Below are 24,381 nucleotides of genomic sequence, written 5' to 3'. Positions count from 1 at the left end.
TATAATCCAAGTAATCTTAATAATCCCAGTAATCAAAAGTAACAAAAGTAACGAAATAATTTTCATAATTATATAAAAAACCAAAGTTTTGTGATCATTTGATAGGCACTGACCGGTAATCAATGATGATGGAAGCCCCTAAAGAATACTCAAGTACGAACTATACATTTTCGGGCTTAAATATTCACGTAATTACTCGATAATAACTGTTAAATTACTTTCATGATTATCGGATTTTTTTCGAAACAGCATAAGTTACTGAAGCTACGCATAAATTATTACCCAGTAATTCCAAATAAAAGAATTATTTCGAAAACATGCAGTAATCTTTGATTACCGGTCAACTTCCAAGCTTTGTAGAAACCCCTTTTTCCTTCGGTTTCAATATACCATGAAATGCCACAATCTCGTGCACCTAAATGAATTTAAATAATTGAATGATTCCGCGCCTTTTTTAAATTCAAACCAAGCTTTTATTGAGGATATTTTGAATTAAGATATAAATTTAAATAGGTATTATGGGAAAATATAAATTTAGAAAATATTACAATATACTACAAATTGTTGAAATAACTGCGCGGAGATGAGCGACGCGTGAAATTATGGCACTTCATGGCATGTTTCATCGTAGATATATTCCGCAATGTATTGCTTGTAGATTGCGGACACATTCCACAAGGCCGTAATGAATGCTGAAAAGGAATATTCCATTCGGAATCTTATATATGGTCATATATACTGCCTGTTCTCAAGGGAATGAATACTGCTTTGCCTTAACTAATTTAAAGTCAAATATCTTCTTTCTTCAACCGACTGTTTGTCTCCAAACCAAAACAGTGAAAACCGCTTTAGCCCTGTTCGCTCCGTTGCATACCGGAACTACCTCCTTTGTCTGCAAATTGAGAGCAATTAACCACTCAAAAGTTGCTTATTCTCCTCAAATATGAAGCCTTATCTCTGCTTAATGACAAGGTAATGACGTACGAAAGCTACGATAACCCATTTACTAGTATCTCGTGAGTAAGCCTAATCTAAATTATTTTGCAGGCCCATGCAAGTTTTATCACGTTCTTAAAGATTCCACAGTCCATTGAATTATCCAACTAATCATGGTTTTTTGAAATCGTTACAGAAATGGTCGTCTCAGAAACTCGTCAATACCTCGGAACCCCACCAACGTATGATCGTCAGAGTACGATGACTGCGATATTTACTACAATTTCTAGCGATTGGCCATTTTCGCCCGATGAAAAGCAATTAATATATCTAGGTGTAAACAAATGTTTTAATTGAATTCATAGGAACTAGCATTTTAATGTTAAATTAGTCAAGTTACTTTCCAACGCCAAAGGTGAAAGCAGAACAATGAATGAAACCATCAAGCTTATGAGAGAGAGATGAACAAGACAGAACGGATTTTGTACATTTATTTTAGTTTTAATTGAACGAGAACGAAAACATTTTAGAACCCAAAGAATACTATTATGTCTGTACAGAGAAAAACATTATTTAGATCCCAATTTATTGAAGAAAACACAAACCGTTAGAAAAATAAAGTTTTAATCATGGTGGAACGTGTGGTTTACTGGTATTCTCAAAAAGAAACAGCCCTTTTACAACTTGCACATAAATGAACGAAAGCGATTGACGCCCTCACGTTATTCGATGGTCTCGTGGTGCATTATCAGAACGTGAAAGCTTCGGCTTACTCACCAGCCAACGGGGTGGCCTCAATTGTCTTTTACTACCTCCAAGGCGTGGACTTCGGGTGAACAAACAACAATTAAAAGAAAGAAACCAAGTTTAGGACGTTTATAATTATCTACAATGTCCTACGCGCTGTTCACTTCACAAGTGCTGGTGCTCGGTGGTGCCCTTGGAAGTAATGATGACGGCTCCAAGGCACAGTCTGTGCTGAGCTGATTTTTCACACTCGGTTCTTCTTTTTCGCACTAACACTTGTGGCCGAAGCAGCGTTCTTGATTGCTGAGAGGATTACACTGTTCTAATAAAATCAATATGGTTATTTTGCGTAACGACGTGTTCAGGGCATCATCCAAACCATTTGTGGAATCGTTCTATTATTTGGGTTATCACGACACGAATGTCACAGAAGTGATAAAGTGTCACTAATAAATAATAATAATAATAATAATAATAATAATTTGGGTTATCGTTCAGGTAAGGTTTTTTTTTATTAGGGTTGCTCCTCCTCCAAGTTCGTTCTCCTTAAAGATTATTTACGGGAGCCCGACAGGCTCTTTCGACTTAGCTCCCGTAGTGAGAACGGTGGGTGCCTATCGTATCTTTGACACTAATCAAAGTGAGCGAATAGATCAAATGGCGATCCGCATCCGATAACACTACACTTTTGTGCCCACAAAGTATTAATTAGTATTAGTAGCTAATGGGTATGAATAACTCGCTAATGGGTATTAATAACTCGTAAAGGCGTCCTACACACTTAGAAAAATTGATGTAAATTTAGGTGCTCTGAGACTGACATATACGAGCGTCAATTTTGACATAAAATTGAGTCATAATAGACGCGAAATTCAGCTCAATCAAACATATTTTCGAACTTTTCAGTCTCGGAGCACTTAATTTCGTCTCGTCCTTTATGTCAAATATGGATTCCGTCACGTGTAAGATTACGTAATTCTAAGTGTGTAGACGATTCCCGGGCTGGATTTTCTACCCACCGGACATTATTATATAACTGGTTGAGATTAAACACTGAGGACGTGTACTAGTTTGAATAGATTGGCTTTTTTCGGTAACGTTGTACAACGTCACCGTGAAAAGCCAATCTATTCAAATTAGTAAAAGTGTATAACATCGTAATTTTGATTCTCCTTCCTAAACTTTCAATGAGCTGTAACTTTTCAGGGTGCTCATCAAACTTTTTGAATTCTTGGATGCAGATTATTTAACTATTTCTTTTTCTAAAGCTCGTGGATATCGTAGTTGCTACTCCATTTCTGATCAGAACAAGTGGAATTGCACAGAGAACCACATAGATGGGCACTTGGGATTAGCTTATCCGTCTTCAATGTGCAAAAGTTTACTAATTCAAGCTATTTAAAGATCAGCACCGGTGCCGGCCACGTCAACGCGGTCTTTTGGGAAGGGGAAGGATGATTAGTATGACTACCGTTGTTATGAGTCTCTACGATTGCCTTTGGAAGGAAAATTGTGTTAGTGTGGGTCAGGTTATTTTTGACCTGGCTTCACTGTGGTAGGTAATGCGTTAGGGTACAGCAATATGTTTAATTTAAATCTAATGGGGATAGAGAATTAGGCATAGTGCCAAATATGAGGAAAGGGATGGGCTCAGTAAGCAGAAACGATAACCACTAAGCTACCGAGCCACGTCTGCAGATTAATTAACTATTGAAGACATACCGATGTGATTTTGGGTTTGAGTGGCTGAGTCTATATCAACTATGGAACTGAACGAAGTCTACCCAAAAGAGGTCGAGAAATATAAGACGGAGATAATCGACAGCGTGATCACCGAGCTAATGCTGGAATTCTAATAGCTTTGGCTGATTGGTTTTTCGGTTGTGTTTTTGTGATCAGATGTTATAAGTTCCATGCGCCGTGCGCGATAATCTAATATGATTCAACTATTTTGACGTAGGACTACGTCTGTGATTTCTATATGAGGGTACACTTTGTGGAAACCGAAAATGGAACATGTAACAAAATTATGAAAGATTTTGACCGTTAATAACTCAGCTGCCCCTGAACCAATTTCAGAAATATTTCTACGCAAATTTAAGACTTTTTCAATTTTTAAAATGTCACTATTGAAAGTTGCACGAATGTGCAACTGTTGCTATGATAGTTAAAATTAGCACCGATTGCCTGCGAAAAGCGGTTTCCCTAACACAGATTTTAAAGTTGAATTCCATCCGGTCCCACCAAACGGTTTTTATTCAATTACCGCGTGGTGAGTGGTGGTGTTCTCCAGTACACAACGAAAGGCCCCCTGCAAGCAGTGAGCTGTAGCCCACATGAGCATCCATAGAAGGAGGAAGAAGCTGCACCTCTATTGATCGAAATCAGTAGCTCTTCGTGAGTCGCTGTGGGCCATCTATGTCAAGCGCGTCATACTAAAGAGTATAAACAGAGAGAACCCCGCTCAAATTCCTATTCCAACACAAAACACAAGCTCCTGCTGCAATTAACAAATAAGATTTATCATATTAAACCACGTAGTCCTACGTCACTATTCCGTACAACCTCATAGGGCTGTACCTTGTAGTTTTTTGCAATAGTTTTGTTATTAAATTGTTGCTACAATGGTGCTTTGGGTGCTGCTCTCGCATTTTCTTTTGTTATGCGGTATGACCTCGATCGAACGTACGGTTGGCGCGATGAGCCAGGCTTTTGTGCACGTGAGAGTGGTGTGTTCGAAAAAAAATAGATAATGCAAACACGTTCGATCATGCAGTGTTTGAGCTTAGCTGAATGGAGTGAATGACCGGGATTTGTGATGATGGCACTTTTGGCCAAGCAAAAATTAAAACAATATGTAACACAAGTTAATCATGCCTAATTATCATGCGGATGTTAGAACTGGCTAGTTTGTTGGTGGTAATCGTGCGAAGCCGGGATCAGTGAACGTGGGGAATGTTTTTTAGGCTCGTCTGCTGTATGCAGAACATTTTATACATTTTATATCGGAGAGGTGGTGCAATTTGAATGCATAATTAAAACCGTGCGTTTGGACGTTTATTCTACATGCACCGTTAGATAACGTTCACTACTGATCACTCACCTTAGCAGAACCTACCAATCTATTTCCTGAGCTCAACTACCAACATCGAAGTCGTCCTGGCCCTGTGTTCAGTTCTGGAGTTGGGGGCTTCCAAACTGCCCTTTCAGGCAAGTATCTTTCTGATCATGTTTCATCTGACGAGAGCAATTTTCCTCCGGTAATGCTTGTCGCTTTTAGCTGTTCAACCTCAACCTCTTACGAATCGGTCACCCATGACGGGTGCAATACTGAAGCTATCGCCGAAAGCGTTCCTGTTCTCATGGATTCTACTCATCACTCTTGTATGAAGGGACGGATACCATCAGTGTTCATCGAGCCACCGGGATGCATGCCTGCAAGCTTCATGGAAGCCCAAAAACCCCTCGTCACAGTCGAGCCATTGTGGCCAGCGCCCTGCAGACATCCCGGTCCTGTGTACGACTGTGGAGAAGGGGTCTTCCAAACCGTCCTCGCAGGCAAGTATTCGCACAACGAGAACAATTTGCCTCCGGTAACGTCTGCCATTTCTAGTGGTTCACCGTCAATCCCATTCGATGCAGCCGCTCAGTGGTGTCACACAGAACCCTAGTAGCACGCTTGTCTCTAATCGGTTGTGGAAACTTCTATTCGACTTATTTCAGTCATAAACAAGTTGCTGCAACTTATTGTAGTGGAAGTGTGCTACTCGGGAGCCAATCAACGTAATCGTACCCAATCAGGGACATCTATTTCATCAGTGTTCGTTGAGTCACCGGGATGCATGCCTGCAAGCTTCATGGAAGCCCCAAAACCCCTCGTCACAGTCGAGCCATTGCGGCCAGCGCCCTACAGACATCCCGGTCCTGTGTATGAGTGCGGGGAAGGGGTCTTCCAAGCCGCCATCGCAGGCAAGTATGCACACGTTTCAAACAGTTTACTTCCCGTGACATTGGTCGATTCCAGTTGCTTCTTGTCAACGAATGTGGGCTTATCTGCCAACCAACGCACCACGGAGGCTCTCGGATCTACCTCACCAGTGAAGAGCCGTTCGAATGGCGTGTCATCTGACCGTTTGTTGTCGGTATACTATCAGAACGTTAGAGGCTTGCGTACCAAAATCTCCCGTCTTCGCTTGCTTTTATCGAGCTGTGATTACGATGTTCTCGTGTTCACTGAAGCTTGGCTCAGGTCTGATATCGACAGCGCAGAAATTTCGTCCGAGTATATCTTATTTCGATGCGACCGTAGCACATCGACCAGTATTCACTCACGGGGAGGCGGAGTGCTGATCGCGGTCAAAAGGCATATAGTCTGTGAACCTACTTCGCCGATAAATTGTGAGCAACTCGAACAAGTTTCAGTTCGTGTGAAATCTGGACGCCGCTCGCTCTACATCATTGCCATTTATCTTCCTCCCAATTCGTCCCTCGACCTGTATTACGCTCATGTGAACGCAATGCAGCTGTGATTCTGACACTAGGAGACTACAATCTTCCAAGTTTACGGTGGCAATCAGACGATGACGTGAACGGCTTTATCCCGTCAAACGTTTGCTCAGAAATAGAACGTTGCCTCACAGAAAATATGTTTGCCTCTGGTTTGCGTCAGGTCAACGATGTTGGGAATACTAATGGCAGACTCCTCGATCTTGTGTTTGTCAATCTACCGGAGTACTTTGACCTCATTGTACCCTCAACTCCACTTTTACCAATTGACGACCATCACGCACCATTTATCTTGCTTCTTGACGAAAGCTGTAATGGCACAATCACAACGGACGATGGGGATGTGAGATTCAACTTTAATTTTCAGTCGTGTGATTTCGGTCGTTTGGATGACGTGCTCTCAAACATCGAATGGGATGCTCTACTGCAACGGGAATCATTGGACGAGTCTGTATCAGCTTTCTATGATAAACTTTACGAAGTTCTTAGTGACCAAGTACCTCAAAAGAGACAACGAGTTTCTTCAGTCTACAACAAGCCATGGTGGACCTCTGAACTACGTCATCTACGAAACGTCCTCAGGAAAGCACGCAGCCGTTTCTTTCTGATGAAGTCCGATAGTGAGCGGAATAACCTTCAGGAAGTGGAAACAACGTACAAGGCACTTCTCTTTTCCACGTATTAAAGTTACATGGATAAGATTCAATCAGATGTCAAGCAAAATCCTTCATGTTTCTCGAATTTTGTCAGAAGCCAAAAATCGGCTACTCCCATTCCAACTAACGTTAAATACGACGAAACCATCGCTAGCTCTAATTCGGAAGCAGCAAGCCTATTCGCCAAGTTCTTCGAGAGCGTATTTAGCAAATCATCGCCTGTTCCTCGCTTCAACCGCTTTGCCCATATTGCTTCACCAGACATAAATCTACCCGACGTTCAGTTTTCCGTTGTCGAAGTGGTGAATGGACGGTATACCACCCTTGCTGCTGAAGAATTGCTCCACCGCACTTGCATCTCCCATAACATCTCTATTCAACCGTTCGCTGCATGACAGGATGTTCCCAGTGGCTTGGAAATCAGCTTCTATCATTCCAATCTACAAATCCGGCAACTGTAATCGAGTCACAAACTATCGAGGTGTTTCTGTCTTGTGTTGCTTGAGCAAAATTTTCGAAAAACTGGTGCCAAACGTTCTGTATAACGCCGTATCTTCATTAATCTCCGGCAGCCAACATGGTTTCATGAAACAACACCTTGTCTCGCGAAGTTGAACATGGACAACAAGTTGATTCGATTTATATAGATTTCGCCAAGGCCTTCGACACTGTACCACATATCTTGGTCATAGACAAAATGGTACACATGGGGTTTCCGGAATGGATAACGCAGTGGTTGTTCTCGTACCTGTCGGACAGAACCGGTTGTGTTGTAGTGAATGCGGCACAATCCCAGCCGTTCAACATCACGTCTGGTGTACCCCAAAAAGGGTTCTTGGGCCGCTGATCTTCAATATCTTCGTAAATGACTTGTGTATGCTGCTCTCTTCTTTTAACCTTTCTTTTGCCGATGACTTGAAGATTTATCGTGTCTTCACTTCTTCAGAAGACTGCATGGCGTTGCAAGAGGACATAAACGTTATGCTCGTTTGGTGTAGCGATAATGGAATGCGCGTGAACAGGGACAAATGCAAAGTTATTTCGTTTACGCGACGCACCAGGCCCATTGTCCATCAATTTAAAATGGAATCCGTCATACTGGAGCGAGTTCTATCGATTTGTGATCTGGGCGTTACTATTGACTCAAAATTGAAGTTTAACGAACATGTAGCTATTATAAGCGCCAAAGCATTTTCTGCACTCGGATTTATTCGTCGACATGCTTCAGATTTTACTGATGTGTACGCCATCAAAACGTTATATTGTTCGTTAATGCGAAGTATCCTGGAGTATGCTGCTCCTGTATGGACACCATTCTACGCGACGCAGATCTTAGTAATTGAGCGTGTGCAGAGGAAATTCATACGATTCGCTCTACGCCAGCTTCCCTGGAGTGACCCAGTAAATCTTCCTTCTTACCCCGACCGATGCCGATTGATCAACTTAGAAAGTCTGTCATCGAGGCGAATTAAAATGCAGCGTATGTTCGTGTTTGATGTCATCACAGAAGGTATTGACTGTCCTGCACTTCTTGAGCAGATACCGATCAACATTCCTCCACGTCGCTTCCGAAGTTCACCTCTACTGGCAATTCCGTACCACAGGACGAACTATGGGCATCACAATCCACTTGATTCGTGTCTCCGGGCTTTTAATGAAGTTGACGACAAATTCGATTTTAACATGTCCAAAACTGTATTTTCACATAGGATTAGGAATTAAGTCTAGAATATAGTATTAAGTAGTTCAGTCTGTGCGACTTAGTCCAAGGCGGTGATCGTAAATAAAAAAAAAGTCATAGAAACGTGAACTCTGTTCTGAAAAAGCATGATCTTGTTCTGGTAAACGTGATTAAAGTTCATGAGATGTGCTTAATATTGTGACCCTGTTCTTGAAAACGAGAAAATGGTTCATGGACTGTAAAACGCCAACATTAAAATAATTTTCAATGTTTTGATTTGTACAGCATGAAACTGGAAGGAAACGGTAGACTTGGCTGGAGCAACCGAACAATGCAGGTTTCACCCATATCCCAAATTGGCAGCACGAATCTGTCCAGCAGATGGAATGGACACACTTTCAGCTCATCAATTCAACGGATCTTCGGTCCCCATGAACGCAGCGACCTCCTACTTCATCATCATCATAACAAGCGTACTAATTCAAGCACTCAGTAGAGATAAGTTTGACAACAACCTGAAAATACAGCTACAGCTTTGCATGTTATCCAAGTTCACGATTGCAGGAACGAAAATAACAATTATGGGTTCGTGGTATCGCGAAATCATGATTATATTTTGTATTTTGCTTAGCGTTACGAAATCGCCATCGCTTATAAGCTAGCCAAACCATAATTTGCATCACCACTAATACACTTTTCGACAATCTTCAACTGGAACGTACTCACCAAATCATTACACCCGGGAGCGCATTCCCAATGCTTCGACGCATATTTTTCTCTATACATTTTTAAGCAATTCCTCCTCCAGCGATTCCAACCTTATTGTGTGGCTAAATATCACTTTTCTTCGCTTTTCTTTTTCAAGTCACTCTGTGCACAAAAGCAATGCACATCGCAAAAACCTAACAATAGATCAGCGCGGTCGAGTCACACCGGCAACAAAGGGAAGCGAACAAGTTGGAAAATGGATGGAGCACGTTCAATTACATACAAAACTGCTGAAGCAACATAAGTATGCCAATGATAATTCACCGCCAAGGGAGAGCACGTTCGGGCACCGGATCAGATTAGTTTTGGTAATTCAAATGAATTTAAATTATTCACTATGTTAAACCTTGTCGAGTTTTAATTAACAACAGTTGAGCCTTACAAATAAATTAAATGGATAAAATGGTAGATGAATCGGTGGGAGGGCCCTCCATCGGCTATCGGTTGTCCCACAGCTAGTTCTAACGGAATCTCTCATCCAAACTTAAAAATACCCTGGAGGATCGACTGCTTGGGGCAGACGTCACTTGATTGTGAACATGAACGCTTTACATAGTTCTGCACTGGTTGCATCTAGCCAACTCACCACGATGGCGTAGGGGATTAAAAACCGTGTAGTTGGTTTGCTGTCCGATGGGAAGTCAGACTCCCAAGATGGCGTGATAGTAGCGTGCTTTTCTATCCGAGACAAAGTCACACTCCCAAGATGGCACACTGTGACGTCATGTGGCTTCTGACAATCGGCAGGAGAGATAGCTGTGGATGAAAACCTATCCTCCGGGATTTGACAAAAACCGTAAAAGAAAAGACAATCGAAAGAAATAAGAAGAAGTGTAAATAGAAGATTACCCAAATTTGCTCCCGACGGTGACCGAGGTGATTTTAATTCGAGGTGATCAGTATGAAGAATAAATGAAAAAAAAAAATGCGTGCGAGAGATGAAGAGCGCGATTGCCGGAAAGGTTCATCCCCTTGAAGATAAAGAAGAAAAATAAGAAGAAGTAGAAAACTAAAAGAACATACATGCAGCGTTGATATCGTGTTGGGTTTCATAATTTATCTATTTAAGAAACTATGGTTGTCTTTTTCGAACAGAGGTAAGTAGGTCAGAAAAAGAGTAAGTTATTAGAGAAGGTAATACATATAATATACACATATAAATAAGTGAATTTTGTTACAAACCATAAACAATGAACCATCGGCTAACGCGATCGAGCCTTCCAAATAAACGAACTAGAAAAAAAAACTTTCTAGTTCGTTTATTTCGATTTTTCGCATAGAAAATAAATTAGCCGTCACTATTTTTACCTGCGATATCTGTTGCAAAAATCAATCATTAATTAATTTGGAAATCGTTAGCTTATTATACATACGATATTTCTTTGATTGTTGTAATACATGATATACGAATGATCTATTACTCTACGTCCAGTACGCGTGGACCGATTACTTGCGGTTGACTCGAGCTTAGAAAGAGTAACATTTTTTAGAGAAGGTTCAGGGGGAGCAACATGGAAATGGAAACTGACAGCTTACTTCAATCCATTGCAATCTTCCCACGACATTAATTAGCTTATTCTATATAGGGGGAATGGCCCTAATTTTGACCTAAATGCCCCTAATTTAGGCCCATACATAAATTCAGTAATGGACTAAATTTTCAATAGCGACCAAAAATATCCATTAGTACAGTCCCAACGACGCGTTCATCTAGATAAAATGAATAAATATCAGATTTTTAGCGGCGGGCCCAATTTAGATCCATAGGCCACCATTAGAGCCATTTCCCCTATATACACAAACAATTATGTCCTCCTATTGTACATAAGTTCATACCCGGACACGTTCCGAATGTCCTCGGGAAGCAATAAAATTCTATTATTTGTCGTAATTTCAGAGCTTACACCATTTTTGCATACATTTAGGTACTGTGTGGCAAAGACAATAATACGCCATGTCGCCATGCTTAGGGAAGTAGAACAAATGTTCTGCTTCCGGCATTGCAAGCGAGGTAAAAAACGTAATGCCTATATGGGATAATGTCCAAACTGGTTCACTTTTCATAACTGGCACACCTACCCTAGATAGCTGTGTGAAATAAAAATCGTGAATTTCCTTTTGAAGCAAATTAAATAGGGGAAATGACGGCTTTGGCATGCCAGACTATTTTCGGCAACCCAAATTGAAACACTATTTTCACTGGATTTTCTTACGAAAACACTTCGCTGAATGCATGCAAACGATTCTTTATGCTTTCAGCTTCAATTTGTCTATATTTTTACCACTGAGAAAAAGCAATCTAGCAAGGTTTTCTTGAAATGAAGCACACGCACTATAAATTGTAGCTGATTTCGAGTTGCCGATAATAGAACAGCAGATTTACATGCAGTTCAAATGGAACGGTTACCGAAGAAAAACTGGTTGCCGACAATACTCGCTCTCGCTAGAGAAGATTGGAGCTTTGTAAAACCGTTTCAAAACAGTTTTTGACAATTCTTTCGACTGAAATTGTTAGAGCAGCTGGCAGCAAAAGATTGTAAACCAACCAATACTGCATATGTGTGCGTTCCTTAGAGAAAAAGGCTATAGAAAGAAGGTCGCTGCTTAGATTGCCGAGAATACGTAAATTCCCCTAACAGTTAACTACTGGCAGAAGGAAGTATTCTAACTGGCTGCTAAACCCCTTGATTTATGTTATGCTTAGAGCTTTCGGAACACATCTTACTTAACCCTACCAAGATAGCATTAAAACATGTGCTATAGGCATTAGTAACATTGAAAAAGATGAGCCCAAAGAAAATAAGGGAAACTCAAATTGAATGCTTGTACAGGAATCTCTCGAAGAGCGCGAAGGGTGGTTCAATGATGCCTGTCATCTAGCCAATAGACCTGATTTTTTGTACCTAACTAGTTTATGGTTGACACCAATCACTTACACATAATCAGCCTAATTGGTCGGTGGACCGACGGAAGTCCACCCACCGAGCACTTCACAGAATTCCTGTGTATATTTGTGTTTCTAATTGATGCAAGTGTCAGTGAATAAAGATACAATCCGTTTATCACCCCTATCGCAAATCATCACCTAGACAATAAAACGACGGGCCACCACCACCAACTACAATTATTATTTAGCACATCACGAAAGAACAACCACTCGTAGTCGCCATCGTCAGTGAAGTCCACAATGCAAGTTTACATACTCGCGCAATCAGCCGGCAGCTGATGAATTAATTTCTCGACACCGGACTATGAGTGCTCAACAAACTTTTACACACGTTCAAGCCTTTTTCCTGACTCGTGCCACCGGGAGGACTGCAGTTCGCTTCGAAGCTTGTACGAGTTCACATCTTCATCTCAAAGTAGATCGGGAATGGTGGAGCTATTTTTAGTAAACCATTTTTTAAACTTACGTGATTGAATCGATTAACGACGCTTCCTGATTCAGCAATCCATAAGATGGAGATGGTAGAAAATAATACAGTGGTAAAATAGTTTAAACTAACTATGGAAAACCGTTACTAATAATTGCCGACCATTGTAACCATATTGTTACAGAATGTGGAACTGAATGGTTTGCCCAAATCGGATAAATCACCTCAGAAAAGAGGCGCGGATATCAACTATGGGATCGACGATGCGCCACCATGGTACCTCAGCATCTTTATGGCTCTACAGGTATGGAAAAGTTTCTAACTGCTCAAATGTTTTATTGTATTTTGTGGGTGATTATTAGGATCATATAATATATTACTCTGGAAGTGATAGCAACGAACGCGTAACGAAGTATGTAAGAGTACTCAAGTGTTATACTGCACACGTTTAAACAATCTTACTCGCGTAGCTGTGTTTTTTTAATTCTCAATTTGGCCAGATATCGGTTCAAAATGTTTTTTTTTCTCGAAAAACCCGTATAAGCGAGGCGAACTGTTTTCTTCAGTAATCTATCCTTTCTATGTATATTGTCGTAAGGGTGCATCTTCATCACCAATGGTAGATTCAAATGTATGTACCGAGAAGTTCCTTGATTCCGCGCAACGTCTAACTCCTTGCATTTTCCCAAAAGTGTGTAGTGTGTTGTGATATTGCGGTTTTGCCGAATGCCATTCAGCCGAATGCCATTTAGCCGAATGCCATTTGGCCGAATGGGTTGTTTGGCCGTATGCCGTTTAGCATAAACCCAAAGAACTGTTCATGTTTGAAAAAAGGAAAAATCGCCCCTGATTTGTCTTAATTTTATGACAAGCTGCGTTTACTGTGCAAAAAATAATAAGATCATCAAAACTCCAAAGAACTGCTTATGTTCAAAAGGGTGGCTAAAAAAGTACCAATTACATAAGTAATAGCTTATCTTTAAAAGAATAAAGAATCCATCGACAATATAAATTTTCAGTTTTATACAAAAAACAATTTAACAAAAAATCCCACATTTATAATATCAAAAAATCAGAATTGTGGAAAGTTAAAAAAAAGACCACAGGGTTGCCATTTACGAATCTAGTAATGTTCAAAAATTTAAAATCTCTTTTCAAGTATTCAGCAAAATGGCCGGTTACTAATAATACATATCTACCTAAATCTTCAGCTCAATTAAAAAAATCCAAATTACACATTACAGTATAAATCCGATTTTGGCCCGGTCTGGTTTTGGAATGTTCCGGTTTTGGCATCAAAAAGGGTCCGATTTTCACAGTACGATTAATGATGAGCAATACGCACTTACACAAAATTCTATGTTATTACTTATTAGTAAGTTAAAAAGTATATTTAATAATTTCACGTTGAAATGTTTATATTTTAGGGATATAAATTCATATTGTAATTATTGTTTACCATTTATTGCGCAATGCGCAAATTATAAGTGGGACGAAAAGTGCGGAAACGCTAATAAAAAATACGCTGAAGCGCTGAATAGCGGATTGAAAATAACGGTGCTTTAAAATCTCCACTTTATGCGCTTAAACCATGAACTCGTGTTCAGGACATTTAGACTTCTTTTGGCTGGGGCAATTAGAAGAATATATGATAAATTATTCTAATTACTATATTAAATATTATCTGATCTACAGACATGTTCAATGGAGAATTTTGGTATAATGACTGGAAAAAAAACATGCATTTCGAGTAGAGATGAAGACAAATTTTCTATCATCACATGATATTTTTTTCAAGTTTTGAATCCTGAAAATTTCATGGTATCGAAACTCTGAAACCCTATAAATAAATATCAACTAAAAAAATTTTGTTTTTCGACAAAATTTTCCTTGGAACTCTGATTGAAATTCCAAAATTGTGTGATTTAGGAAATTGTATTGTGATATCGGACTTAAGATATATCAATTCAATTTCCCAAATCATACAATTTTGTGATTCCTTTCAGGCTTTCAAGGAAATTCTTATACACGAAATCCCAACTATCCTTCCATGTCATCTTAAAAATATGTCCCATTATATACAATTTCTGAACTAAAAATCTCTAACTTAAACATCTAGAATTTCGTTATTATGACATCAACTAAGCATGGGATCTTGAAAATTTGCTGAAGATCTTCAAAACCTCTACCTCTACACAAGATCCTGGAAGATTATTCAAAGTCTGGGAGCTTGAAGTCTCCCAAAATTGTATAAATTGTTGCTTAGATTTTGCTACTTTTTGCATGTCTATTTTCTTTTTTTTTTTTTTTGAAATCTGGGATCATAAACTTAATTTAAAGTCCAAGACATTAACAATTGATCAAAGTTCGAGATTATGTATTGTTGTTTATTTTAATAATTTTTATCTCGGAGTTACATTTTAATGAAAACTAATCTAGATTTTTCCACTGTAGAAACACCCTAAATTTTCAAACAATTAAATTTTTGTGATTAGTGCCTTTCAAAAGTAAATATAAAAAATATCTATTAAAATTATCTTCAGAAATGCAGTATCCGTTCGATTTGTGCAACACAACCTCATTGTCTTTAATTTGCTTATGCTCAGCAATTTAAAATCTTAACCCCTGTTTGAAAAATTGCTTAGTATGTCAGTAGAAATGTGAAGCTTTGGGTGTGACTAATTAAAATTTACGAAAAGCCAAGAAGTCAAAATCGTATTTGGCGAAAATCTAACGGTCACTGTAATATTTTAGCATATTATTAAAGTTTAAAATATTAAGAATATATTGCGAAATGTGCAAAACTCTACAGCATTTTTTTATTTCTCTATCAAGTATTATCTTTAACATTTTCCAGGAACATATTTGTTAGAAGTCTGAGTTGGAGTCGGATTCAGAATACTTTTTCAGGATAAGTAATAATCAAGAATGAACACCAACATTTATAAATACTTGGATTAAGGCTCAATCGTTCATGAAAATACCTCTAAGGAACCTAAGAGTAGGGTACAGTAGGGTGCAATTACCTATGTGTTATTGAACTCTGCGTTAAAGATAAATCCCAAGTATCCCAGGTATTCTAGTTATGGTAAAAATTATATTCTGTGCCTCTGTGGTTTCGTTTGAATTTCTCAAAATGATTTATTTTGTTGACTCCTCTTTAGGTTGAGGTAAGCATTACTTATATGATAGGAAAACGATAATTAGCATTTAGCGAATAAGCGTTAAGCCGCTGCCATTCCTTTCCGGTAACGAAGTGGTTCCTGTGACGTGACATTCAGATATAGTGGTGTCGTGGGTGAAATAGACCAAGGAAGGTACAAGTCGTTCGTAGCCTATTGTATTAGAGAGATCATCAGCATCACGTATCCAGAAGATTGGTGTTAGGCAAGCAAGAAGGACAATCCAGTAGATAATTTAATGAAGTGGTGTAAAGGAACGGAGGATCAAGTCGGAAAGCCGATGGTGCCAAGGACCTGAGTTCGTGTATCGAGGAGTAAAAGAGCTCCAGGCGATTGTGATGCTCCATCACATAATCTTACCTGGAGAGTTCATGGAGAGGTTACCACATATATCGCGTTGGCCACTGATGGTCTTTATTATCGTGATTTAAGACAGTGATACTGCGGATAGTAGCTACGGTGATCCGCTTCGTTTCCAATAGCTGTAGACATTTCAAGAAGTTACCGGCCAAGCAAGCAGGAAGCAGGGCGTTTGCAGCCGTCGTTGTGCCCTTACGACAGGATGAATATCTGGCAGCGGATACCCTTTTGTGGAAGGCCTTGAACCGGATGGGTTTGCCGACGAAGTGAATACCATGCTGAAGAAAAAAGCTTCAACAGGGTGTTGCATCCAGAGTTCCAACCTATCACAATTACGATCTTCAAACAGCTGATGGTAGTAACGCTTGGTACATTCCTATCGATGTACTTGTCGAATTATTTCATACAAGTACAGCTATCTGTTTTTTTTTCATAGTGATTCCAACAGAAAGCTTCTTACCAAACAAGTTCAAATTTTGGGAGGCTAATTAGGACCAGGCTTAAAACCGTTTAAGCACTGGGGAGCAAAAGTTTCAAATTTTTCATCAGTCTAATACCCATCTTTGTATGAAGGGTAAAACAAACCGTGACAGCCTAAGCAAAACTAACCACCTCATAGCCTTTGTGGGCTTTGCCAGTCACAGTTCCAAACACAGTACTGCGCTACCCTGAAGTATCATCATCATCATAACAAAAACAATGCCAAATTTCGAAAGCTCATCTAAACATCTTCAAATTCTATTCTGTTTTCTAATCCAAAAATATAGCTCATATTTTTTAAACTTTGTCAACTGCTCACTATGCAATATTGTGCATTATTATGCCTCAAATGCCATTTTAAACTAAAAAGAACCTATTCCTACAAATCACGTTTCAGATGATTGGCTATAACCGCGCATGTGGTTAGTGAAATAATGAGTTGATTGTTCTTAACTTGGTTGTGATTCTAAGCAGATGACTCGCGCTGCATTTATCAAGAGTAAAGTGAACGTATTATATCACATGGTGTGATCAAACCTAGTAATTTAATAAGATTTTATCGATGAGGGGTTTTTCGTTATCGGCTGTTGCATCAAATTATTAAAAACAAAAATCACTTTAAAAAATCACATTTCTAGTTTTGTATAACTGTGGCGGTAACAGATAGTACTTACTTCTCGCTTACTTAACACAACAGATGGAAAAAACATAGAAACTGAGAGCAAGGGGAGCGCATGCGTTTCGGAGAGGACATGGCAGAGATAAAGCACACGCGAGAATTAAACAATATCGGTAATAATGAGCAATCGCGAAATTTACATTATATACTTATTTGCAGTCATATAGATAAGTTTATTTAACTTGAAGCTGAGCGTTAGTGACTGACCATTAATCATTGATTAATCACTAATCATGACCATGCTTTATATACCCTGATTCAAAGTAGTGATTCCAAAAAACCCAATCTGCGAATTTCGTACTTTTGTAATCGTAATCGGGTGACTGATAATTCGTGTTACAGGTAGACCACATCTGTAGCAATAAATGTTATGGCAAGGTAGATCGAAAAATCATTCAAGCATTTCTAGAAAAAAAAATTGTTGAGTTTATCTAGTATTAGGAAAATATGGGTGATTAGCTACCATCTCCATTAAAAAACAGTTTTGACAAAAGCTCAAATGGAACCAACTTACGATGAGCGACAGTATAGGTGTGTACACACTTAAAAATTACTATTTTTACACGTGACGTAATTCATATTTAACGTAAATCAAACTTGTCATGTAAAATTAAGTGTATTTACCGAAACAAAACATACGCAACTCGACGAAAAGTGCGTTTGATTGAATTGATTTTCTCGTCGGTCGGTCGGTGTCGGTCTCAGGGCACCGAAATTAACATGACTTTTTCGTAGTGTGTACACAAATCATCAGATTTTGTAGAGCTGAGTTCAATGGTATCGGTGTGTATATGAGACTTCAGATTGAAATTCGAGTGTTAAAGTGATTTGTATAGCGATCTTTCTTCTTTGAAAAGAAAAATAAGAGACAGAACTTCTCAATGATGTCAATGCAGGTAGTATTGCAATTTCAACTTCTGCGGGGATTTGTGTATCAGTCAAACTGGCTAATACGCAAATACTGCACCAACAAAGACATGAAGTGTGGGTTTAAGTACATTCCTCTTTATTTGTTTGCTGCCTAAACATTTTGCCTGTCCCTGATCTGCCTAATGTTCTTTTATGCGCTATCACATTCAATTTTTCTATTCACGGACCGTTGGCATATTGGGCTGACGCGTCAACCCCACCGTGTTCATCTGAACGGATATCAACATCCGAAACTGCTGCTTCTCGCTTCTCATGGGCGTCCCGGGACGCCGTCAGACTAGTCACCTTCCTTCTCCGATGGTCACTCGCAATGGCGCGTCGCACCGGCTGCCTGGATGCCGACAAGAATCTGCTTGAGGGAGGACGCCCGCCCAGATGGTATCGGTTCCAGCTGCAGCTGCACGTCACCGCTCGTCACGCCAGAACCCGATTCGGGGCAGGTGTGCACTAACAGTGGGTGCCGATGTCCGTTCCGCTTCCGAAACGTGGATGAACGAAATCTCCTTAACTGAGGAATGAATGAAAAGAGCCTTCCAAAGAAGGCTTTTCTGTCTCGTGCAATGCGTCTGTTGGATCGTCCTGCGCAATCGATACCTAAAAGTGCTAGTGGAATTATAGCAGACCTGGTGCTGTAAGATTGCCGCTACCAGGATATCACGTGCGTGACAGGAAAATGCCGGGTTTTCTCGTCATCCGTCTCGTATCTCGGATTTTTTCATTTTTTCCACTCGCGCTGCGATATGTCGATCACCGCTGCCACTAGACCGCACCCATTTTTACTTTTTGTTTTACCTTTCGTCTTCAACCCCAGGCACAAACTACCCTGACGATGATGTTTCATTGTCCTTGTTCGTGTGTATGCGACGGACATCCCAAGCCCATGCAACACGACGTTTCCGTGATGCACGCTCGATGGAGAAATACTTCATTTTGATTCCTTATTTCGGCGTTGAACTCATTTTCTACACACTTCATAACATATTATCGTAACACAACCTTCCCACAGGCGCAGAGTTTTTTGTGAGCGACGACGAACAAAAAACTCTTAACTCACGTTTAAAGAAGCCACATAGAGGCAGGGACAGATCTTGGAGATATCGCATTTAGTAAACCTTAACATTCAATTTACCCCATTATAACTAATTTCCATGAGCCTTCCTGCTCGCCAGATCCGGAAACTTCAACTCAATCAAAAATCATAACGGCAGCGAGACCTGCCAAAGGATGATCTGAACGCCCAATATTGAGCAGAATATCTCTATGTGAAATTCATGTCCCATCTTCTACGGCTAGCTACCTGTGGCTCGATATTCAACAAGATCTATGCTAGTTTTAGGAGCTAAAATAAAACTAGAGATCTTACATAGAGCAAATACACTAATAATATGTTGGCTAGTATTTTGAACGGATATGGTGGATTCGATCAATCGCTATTTGAGAATAGGGAGCATTTCCGCTACTGTGAGCTCAAAATAGAGGATAACACCGCGCCTCCCGTTCGCGTTACTTTAGAAAATCGTGGTAACCCCCATGCAAAAGATCTGTACCTCGTTCAAGACCTGTGCCTGAAATCTATCAGTCAATGTCGTTCAATGAATTCCTCTCCTGGTCGTTCGATCTCCCGATCAATGAAGGGTGTTCAAAAGCACTTCAATATATCTAAAGTCTGGTGTCTGTCAGCTTTCCTGCGTCGACTAGATCTATCCATGGAGGTTTTCGGGCATTGTTAGTGGTTGAGACCTAGTTCGAGGTTTTCGATGATTGATTTTCCAGTTTGTCCCGACCTGGTAACGGCATGCTAGCCTAGCGTATACTGCCCATAAAAGCATAACTGTCCCATATGAATAGGAAATCAAGCAAAGATGGGACAATTATGCGAGTATCGGCAGTATAGCATAGTTGGTTTCTCTCGCTCCAACATACGGTACGCCCGCGGAGGGCAGTGCTAGCATGAACATCCGATCTGGATTTGGATTGTTCAGCGGCGCTGCTAAAGCCGTGTTTTTGCGAGGTCAGTTTGATTCGTTGATTTGTCCAGTTTGTCCTGCTCTGGTAACGGCATGCTAGCCTCACGCATAGCATGATTGGTTTTCTCTCGTTCCCAACAAACGGCGCGCCCTCGGAGGGCCATACAGGCTTGACTGATGCCATCACTGCGTTAGATACGGATTGATTCTCCGTGGTTCCCCAAACGTATGACATCTTCCACGGCGCATTGAGGTGAATCGATGACGGAGCAGCACTGTCCATAGAAAGTCCTCCGTGTCCACAGAGCGCGTTTGGATTTTCTTCCGCTTCGTACCCTACTGCTACCCTTAGGCGTTGTCAACTTGATCTGCTGCACCATGAAATCTTGACCGCTTCGCGTTTTTTGTGCTTCACCGGACGGTGATCAAACGTTCGCAGCTGCTGCTGCTTGCATGGCTGAGGAATACATTTGTTACATCTTCTATTTTATATATGTTGCTGCCGATAACTTCAACTACCACTGCTGGAACGAACTTCACGTCGAGCTTCTGGTTGAAGTGATCTACTTTGGAGGACTGCGTGAACTTCCTGCGCCAAACCAGATCTCCGATCTTGAACGTCACGTCCCGTATTCGCAAATTATACTGCTGCTTGCCCTTTTTGTGGTTATTCTTTATCCGTTGAGTGATGAAGGTGTGAATTCGGCGGATAACCGACAAACGTACGTCATGTACTACATTTGGGTCATCTGGGATGTTGATTTCCTATTGTGCGTACAGATTCGTGTGCAAAATCAGTTCCCTTCCGAAGTTCGTATAGTGTGGACTAACACCTGTCACTTCATGCTTCGCACCGTTGATCGCCGCTACGATGGCTTGCAGATTTTCATCCCACGCTCGGTGATCCTCGTCCAATAGAACCCTTATGCACGTGATTAGTTATTTTGTTCACCATGGGACAGTAGAAAGCCATCTTCATGTGAATAATGTTGTGCTTCGATATAAACGCCTTCATTTCGCCAATCGACTATCACGAGCATAACCGTGTTTCCGCTACGCGATCGTGTGAACGGACCGAAAAAGTCCACCGGAACCAGCTCCCATGGTACACGAGCAGGCTTGAGTCCTCTCATATTAGGCATCATCGTAGTTTTTGGTGCTTTGCTTGCTTTGCAGGATCCGCAACTTCTAACCTACTGCGCCACATCGTCCATCATCTTCGGCCAGTAGAAATTGTTCTGTATCTTTTGCCACGTTTTCTGGAAGCCTAGATGTGCTCCTGAGGCTCTGTTATTATGGGAGGATCAAGTTCCTGCTTTATTCATGAGAAATTTAATTTTCTAGTGTACCGTTACCGTTTGATTCCAATAACCTACTTATCCATTTCGAGCGAAATAAATCAGGAGATATCGTGAGCGAGGAATAGGGTATAGGCACCGACGAACCTACATGCCACTGGAGCATTTCGTTTGTCCACAAATCGATCAGTCAAGTGAGCGATTGGATCTGTCAAACGGGCGATCAGATCTGTCAAACAAGGTGAGACGCAAATCAAGTCAATATCAATTTTACATGTGGTGTCCTTGCTTATTATATGTCGCGATCGGATGAGTAGATGGCGGTAGAGTTTAATATATGGCTTAGGCAAGATTTTAAAAGTTTTTTCAACGGTTAAATTAAAAAATGTTACCAAGTCACACCAACAGTACATAACACAGAAAACGTAACAGGATAGAGAAAGGATCAAGGTAGGCGGAAACAGGAGAAGGATATGGACAAGGGAGTGGTGGAAAAGTGGGAGGGAGGTGGAAATGGGCTTAGGGGGGAAGCTACTATAGTCGCTATATTCATAGTCTGGCGGATAGAATCTAGGGAACCAATTGAGCTGTCAAATAGCGGAACCAATCGAGCAATTCAAACGATCTTAATACCAAGTTATATACGAGTTTAATAAGTAGTGAAGTGAAAAGAGTCCCCAATACATACCGGCAAATACTGCCAAATACGGAGACAGGTAGGACCCAATTAAACCCAGCAGCGAAATTCCCAGCCCTAAGACCACCTGTCGTATTCCCATCAGGACCCATTAAATACGGGTTAAAAAGTCATTGCACCTGTTTAGCAAGCGTCGATCGGCAAGCCACTGACAACCGCTTCAAACCAGCAACAGGTTAACAGCAAGACCACCGTCGATCTAGGGTGTCAAGCTCGAGCTGGCCAACAAAAGAGGCGAGTGTAGCCCACCCCAGACGATCTCCGTGGCTAGACCAAAGATAAGGGGAATCCATTTAAACTAGCCCATGTGGCTAGCCATTAACAAGCTGTAGGATTCAATTCGGTGCCGATGACAAATTCTAGATTTAGAATCGTTTTTCTCCCTAATGTCATAATGCTTCATCATTATTTTTTCTCTTTTGATTCTCCATGCTGTTTCATGGTTGCTCAATCCAATTTTTTTTTTAATTCTTTATTAAAGAGATTTTTAGCCTTAGGCTAGTTCATCTCTAATTGCTCAATCCAATATTCTTCAATTCAATAATCAATCCACGCTTTGTTTCGTAGTAAAAAGTTTGTTTATGCATCTTGACGATTTTGCTTTATGAAACGCAGAAGACTGTTATACAAATTATGATTCCCAAGCACACACATACAGCCACATAATAATACAGTGACAGTTAAACAAGGTTTATGGAACACAGGTAAAGTAAATAATTAAAAAACTTACTGCGCTTATAAAAGATTGACATCAAAATTATAGAAATTTCACGTCAAATATCGAACCACAGACAAAACAATGCCATAAGCATACACCATGTAAAACTCCAACATTGATATGCAGCAATAGATTTTTTTTTGGAAAACATCTATAGTAACAACATAGTAATTTTACTCACTGTATGAGCCTTAGGATAGTAACGGTGCTGTAAATCATGCCGGGGACACCGGGTCAATTCACAGTCCAGTCGATGAACATTTCTACTTTTTTTTTATTGACTGCCATATGTGCTAGTAGAATGCAAAATAGTATACACTTAGATGCCTGGGAGAGTGAATGTGAGTGACCGAGTGGACAATTTATTATTCCTTTTGCTGGTCAGCTCGGCTTCTCGCACTCACTATGCTAGGGGCCTTAGGCTTAGAATTCTGTATACATGAAAGTGTAGAGAGTATGCATAAATTCCTAATGACACGTCATAAAGCCATGCAGAAGAAAGAAGATAAATCCCGCGCTTGCAGATATCATAATTCACATGCTAAAAACGTTTAAGATGCACAATTGTTCTACCATTTTCCTAATTTCCTTTGTTTTAAAACTGGAGTTTGATCATTTTAACAAATCTGTTATCTAAATTCACTGTGTGTTAGTTTGGAAATAAGACGTACGATTAAAATTTAGCCATACTAATTTAAGAGCCCTGACCTGCTTACGATCTGCGTTTCAAATCAGTTGCTACCAATCGGGTTATTACTATTCATTGATAATTGGCTCTACGCCAACCTGCAGTAAATATATCTGTGTTCATCAGATCATTTGAGCTGTAACCGTGACTGATTGAATAATACATTTCTCGTAGGGAAGAATGGCTATCGATATATACGGAGTACATATACGAATAATCATGAACTTCTTACCACTTTGGATGCAATTATCATCAACGTTGCGCAGAAGGTGCATCAATCGCGTAATGTTTCATTTTTATATTTGTTTTTTATTATTATTATTAAGGTGATTTCTTGTAGAGTCCACGAAGGGCCACCACGAAGGCTATACATGCACTTCCACTTCGAATTTTCAATTACACATATCTTGGAAATTGATGACCCATTTTACCTGAAATTGCTACTTCATGTATGTTGCAGAACAGCAAACGTTGAGTAACAGTTCCATTGTAGTACGTATCGTAGAAGCTGATATTTGTGCACTTAAAGTTTCGATGTGGTTACGAGAATAAGGATCTCACAGCGAAACACCTTAAGAAAATATTGCTCTTTTAAGGACAAGATTGATTTAATCCACAAATGGCTGCTATCATGACTGATTTTGCATGGCGAACGGCCATATGTGGATTCTATCAACCTTATCCTTAATGTATTCGTACAGTCGCCCTAATTGT

At 40.2% G+C, this 24,381-nt stretch overlaps 2 protein-coding genes across 9 annotated transcripts in view; both read left to right on the top strand.

The window, feature by feature from the left end:
- The window catches only part of Nuak1 (Nuak family kinase 1), a 115,784-nt gene extending 114,210 nt beyond the window's left edge, over positions 1–1,574 (top strand). For all 8 annotated transcript variants that reach the window (XM_065224836.1, XM_065224837.1, XM_065224840.1 and 5 more), the window contains one exon: positions 1,133–1,574. In XM_065224836.1, coding sequence (XP_065080908.1) covers positions 1,133–1,184 — 52 coding nt within the window. In that variant the 3' untranslated portion in view covers positions 1,185–1,574. The remainder of the gene's footprint in view (positions 1–1,132) is intronic.
- Positions 1,575–12,563: 10,989 nt separating this feature from the next.
- LOC135703598 (solute carrier family 23 member 2) overlaps positions 12,564–24,381 on the top strand; it is a 30,056-nt gene continuing 18,238 nt past the window's right edge. Inside the window, exons 1-2 of the mRNA XM_065224859.1 lie at positions 12,564–12,780; positions 12,853–12,972. Coding sequence (XP_065080931.1) covers positions 12,754–12,780; positions 12,853–12,972 — 147 coding nt within the window. The 5' untranslated portion in view covers positions 12,564–12,753. The remainder of the gene's footprint in view (positions 12,781–12,852; positions 12,973–24,381) is intronic.

Source organism: Ochlerotatus camptorhynchus, unplaced genomic scaffold (assembly GCF_037179485.1).
Source record: "Ochlerotatus camptorhynchus isolate MF236.1 unplaced genomic scaffold, CSIRO-AGI_Acam_v1.1 ptg000216l, whole genome shotgun sequence".
Taxonomy (NCBI): Eukaryota; Metazoa; Arthropoda; class Insecta; order Diptera; family Culicidae; genus Ochlerotatus; species Ochlerotatus camptorhynchus.
This window is presented reverse-complemented; position numbering and strand designations above follow the sequence as displayed.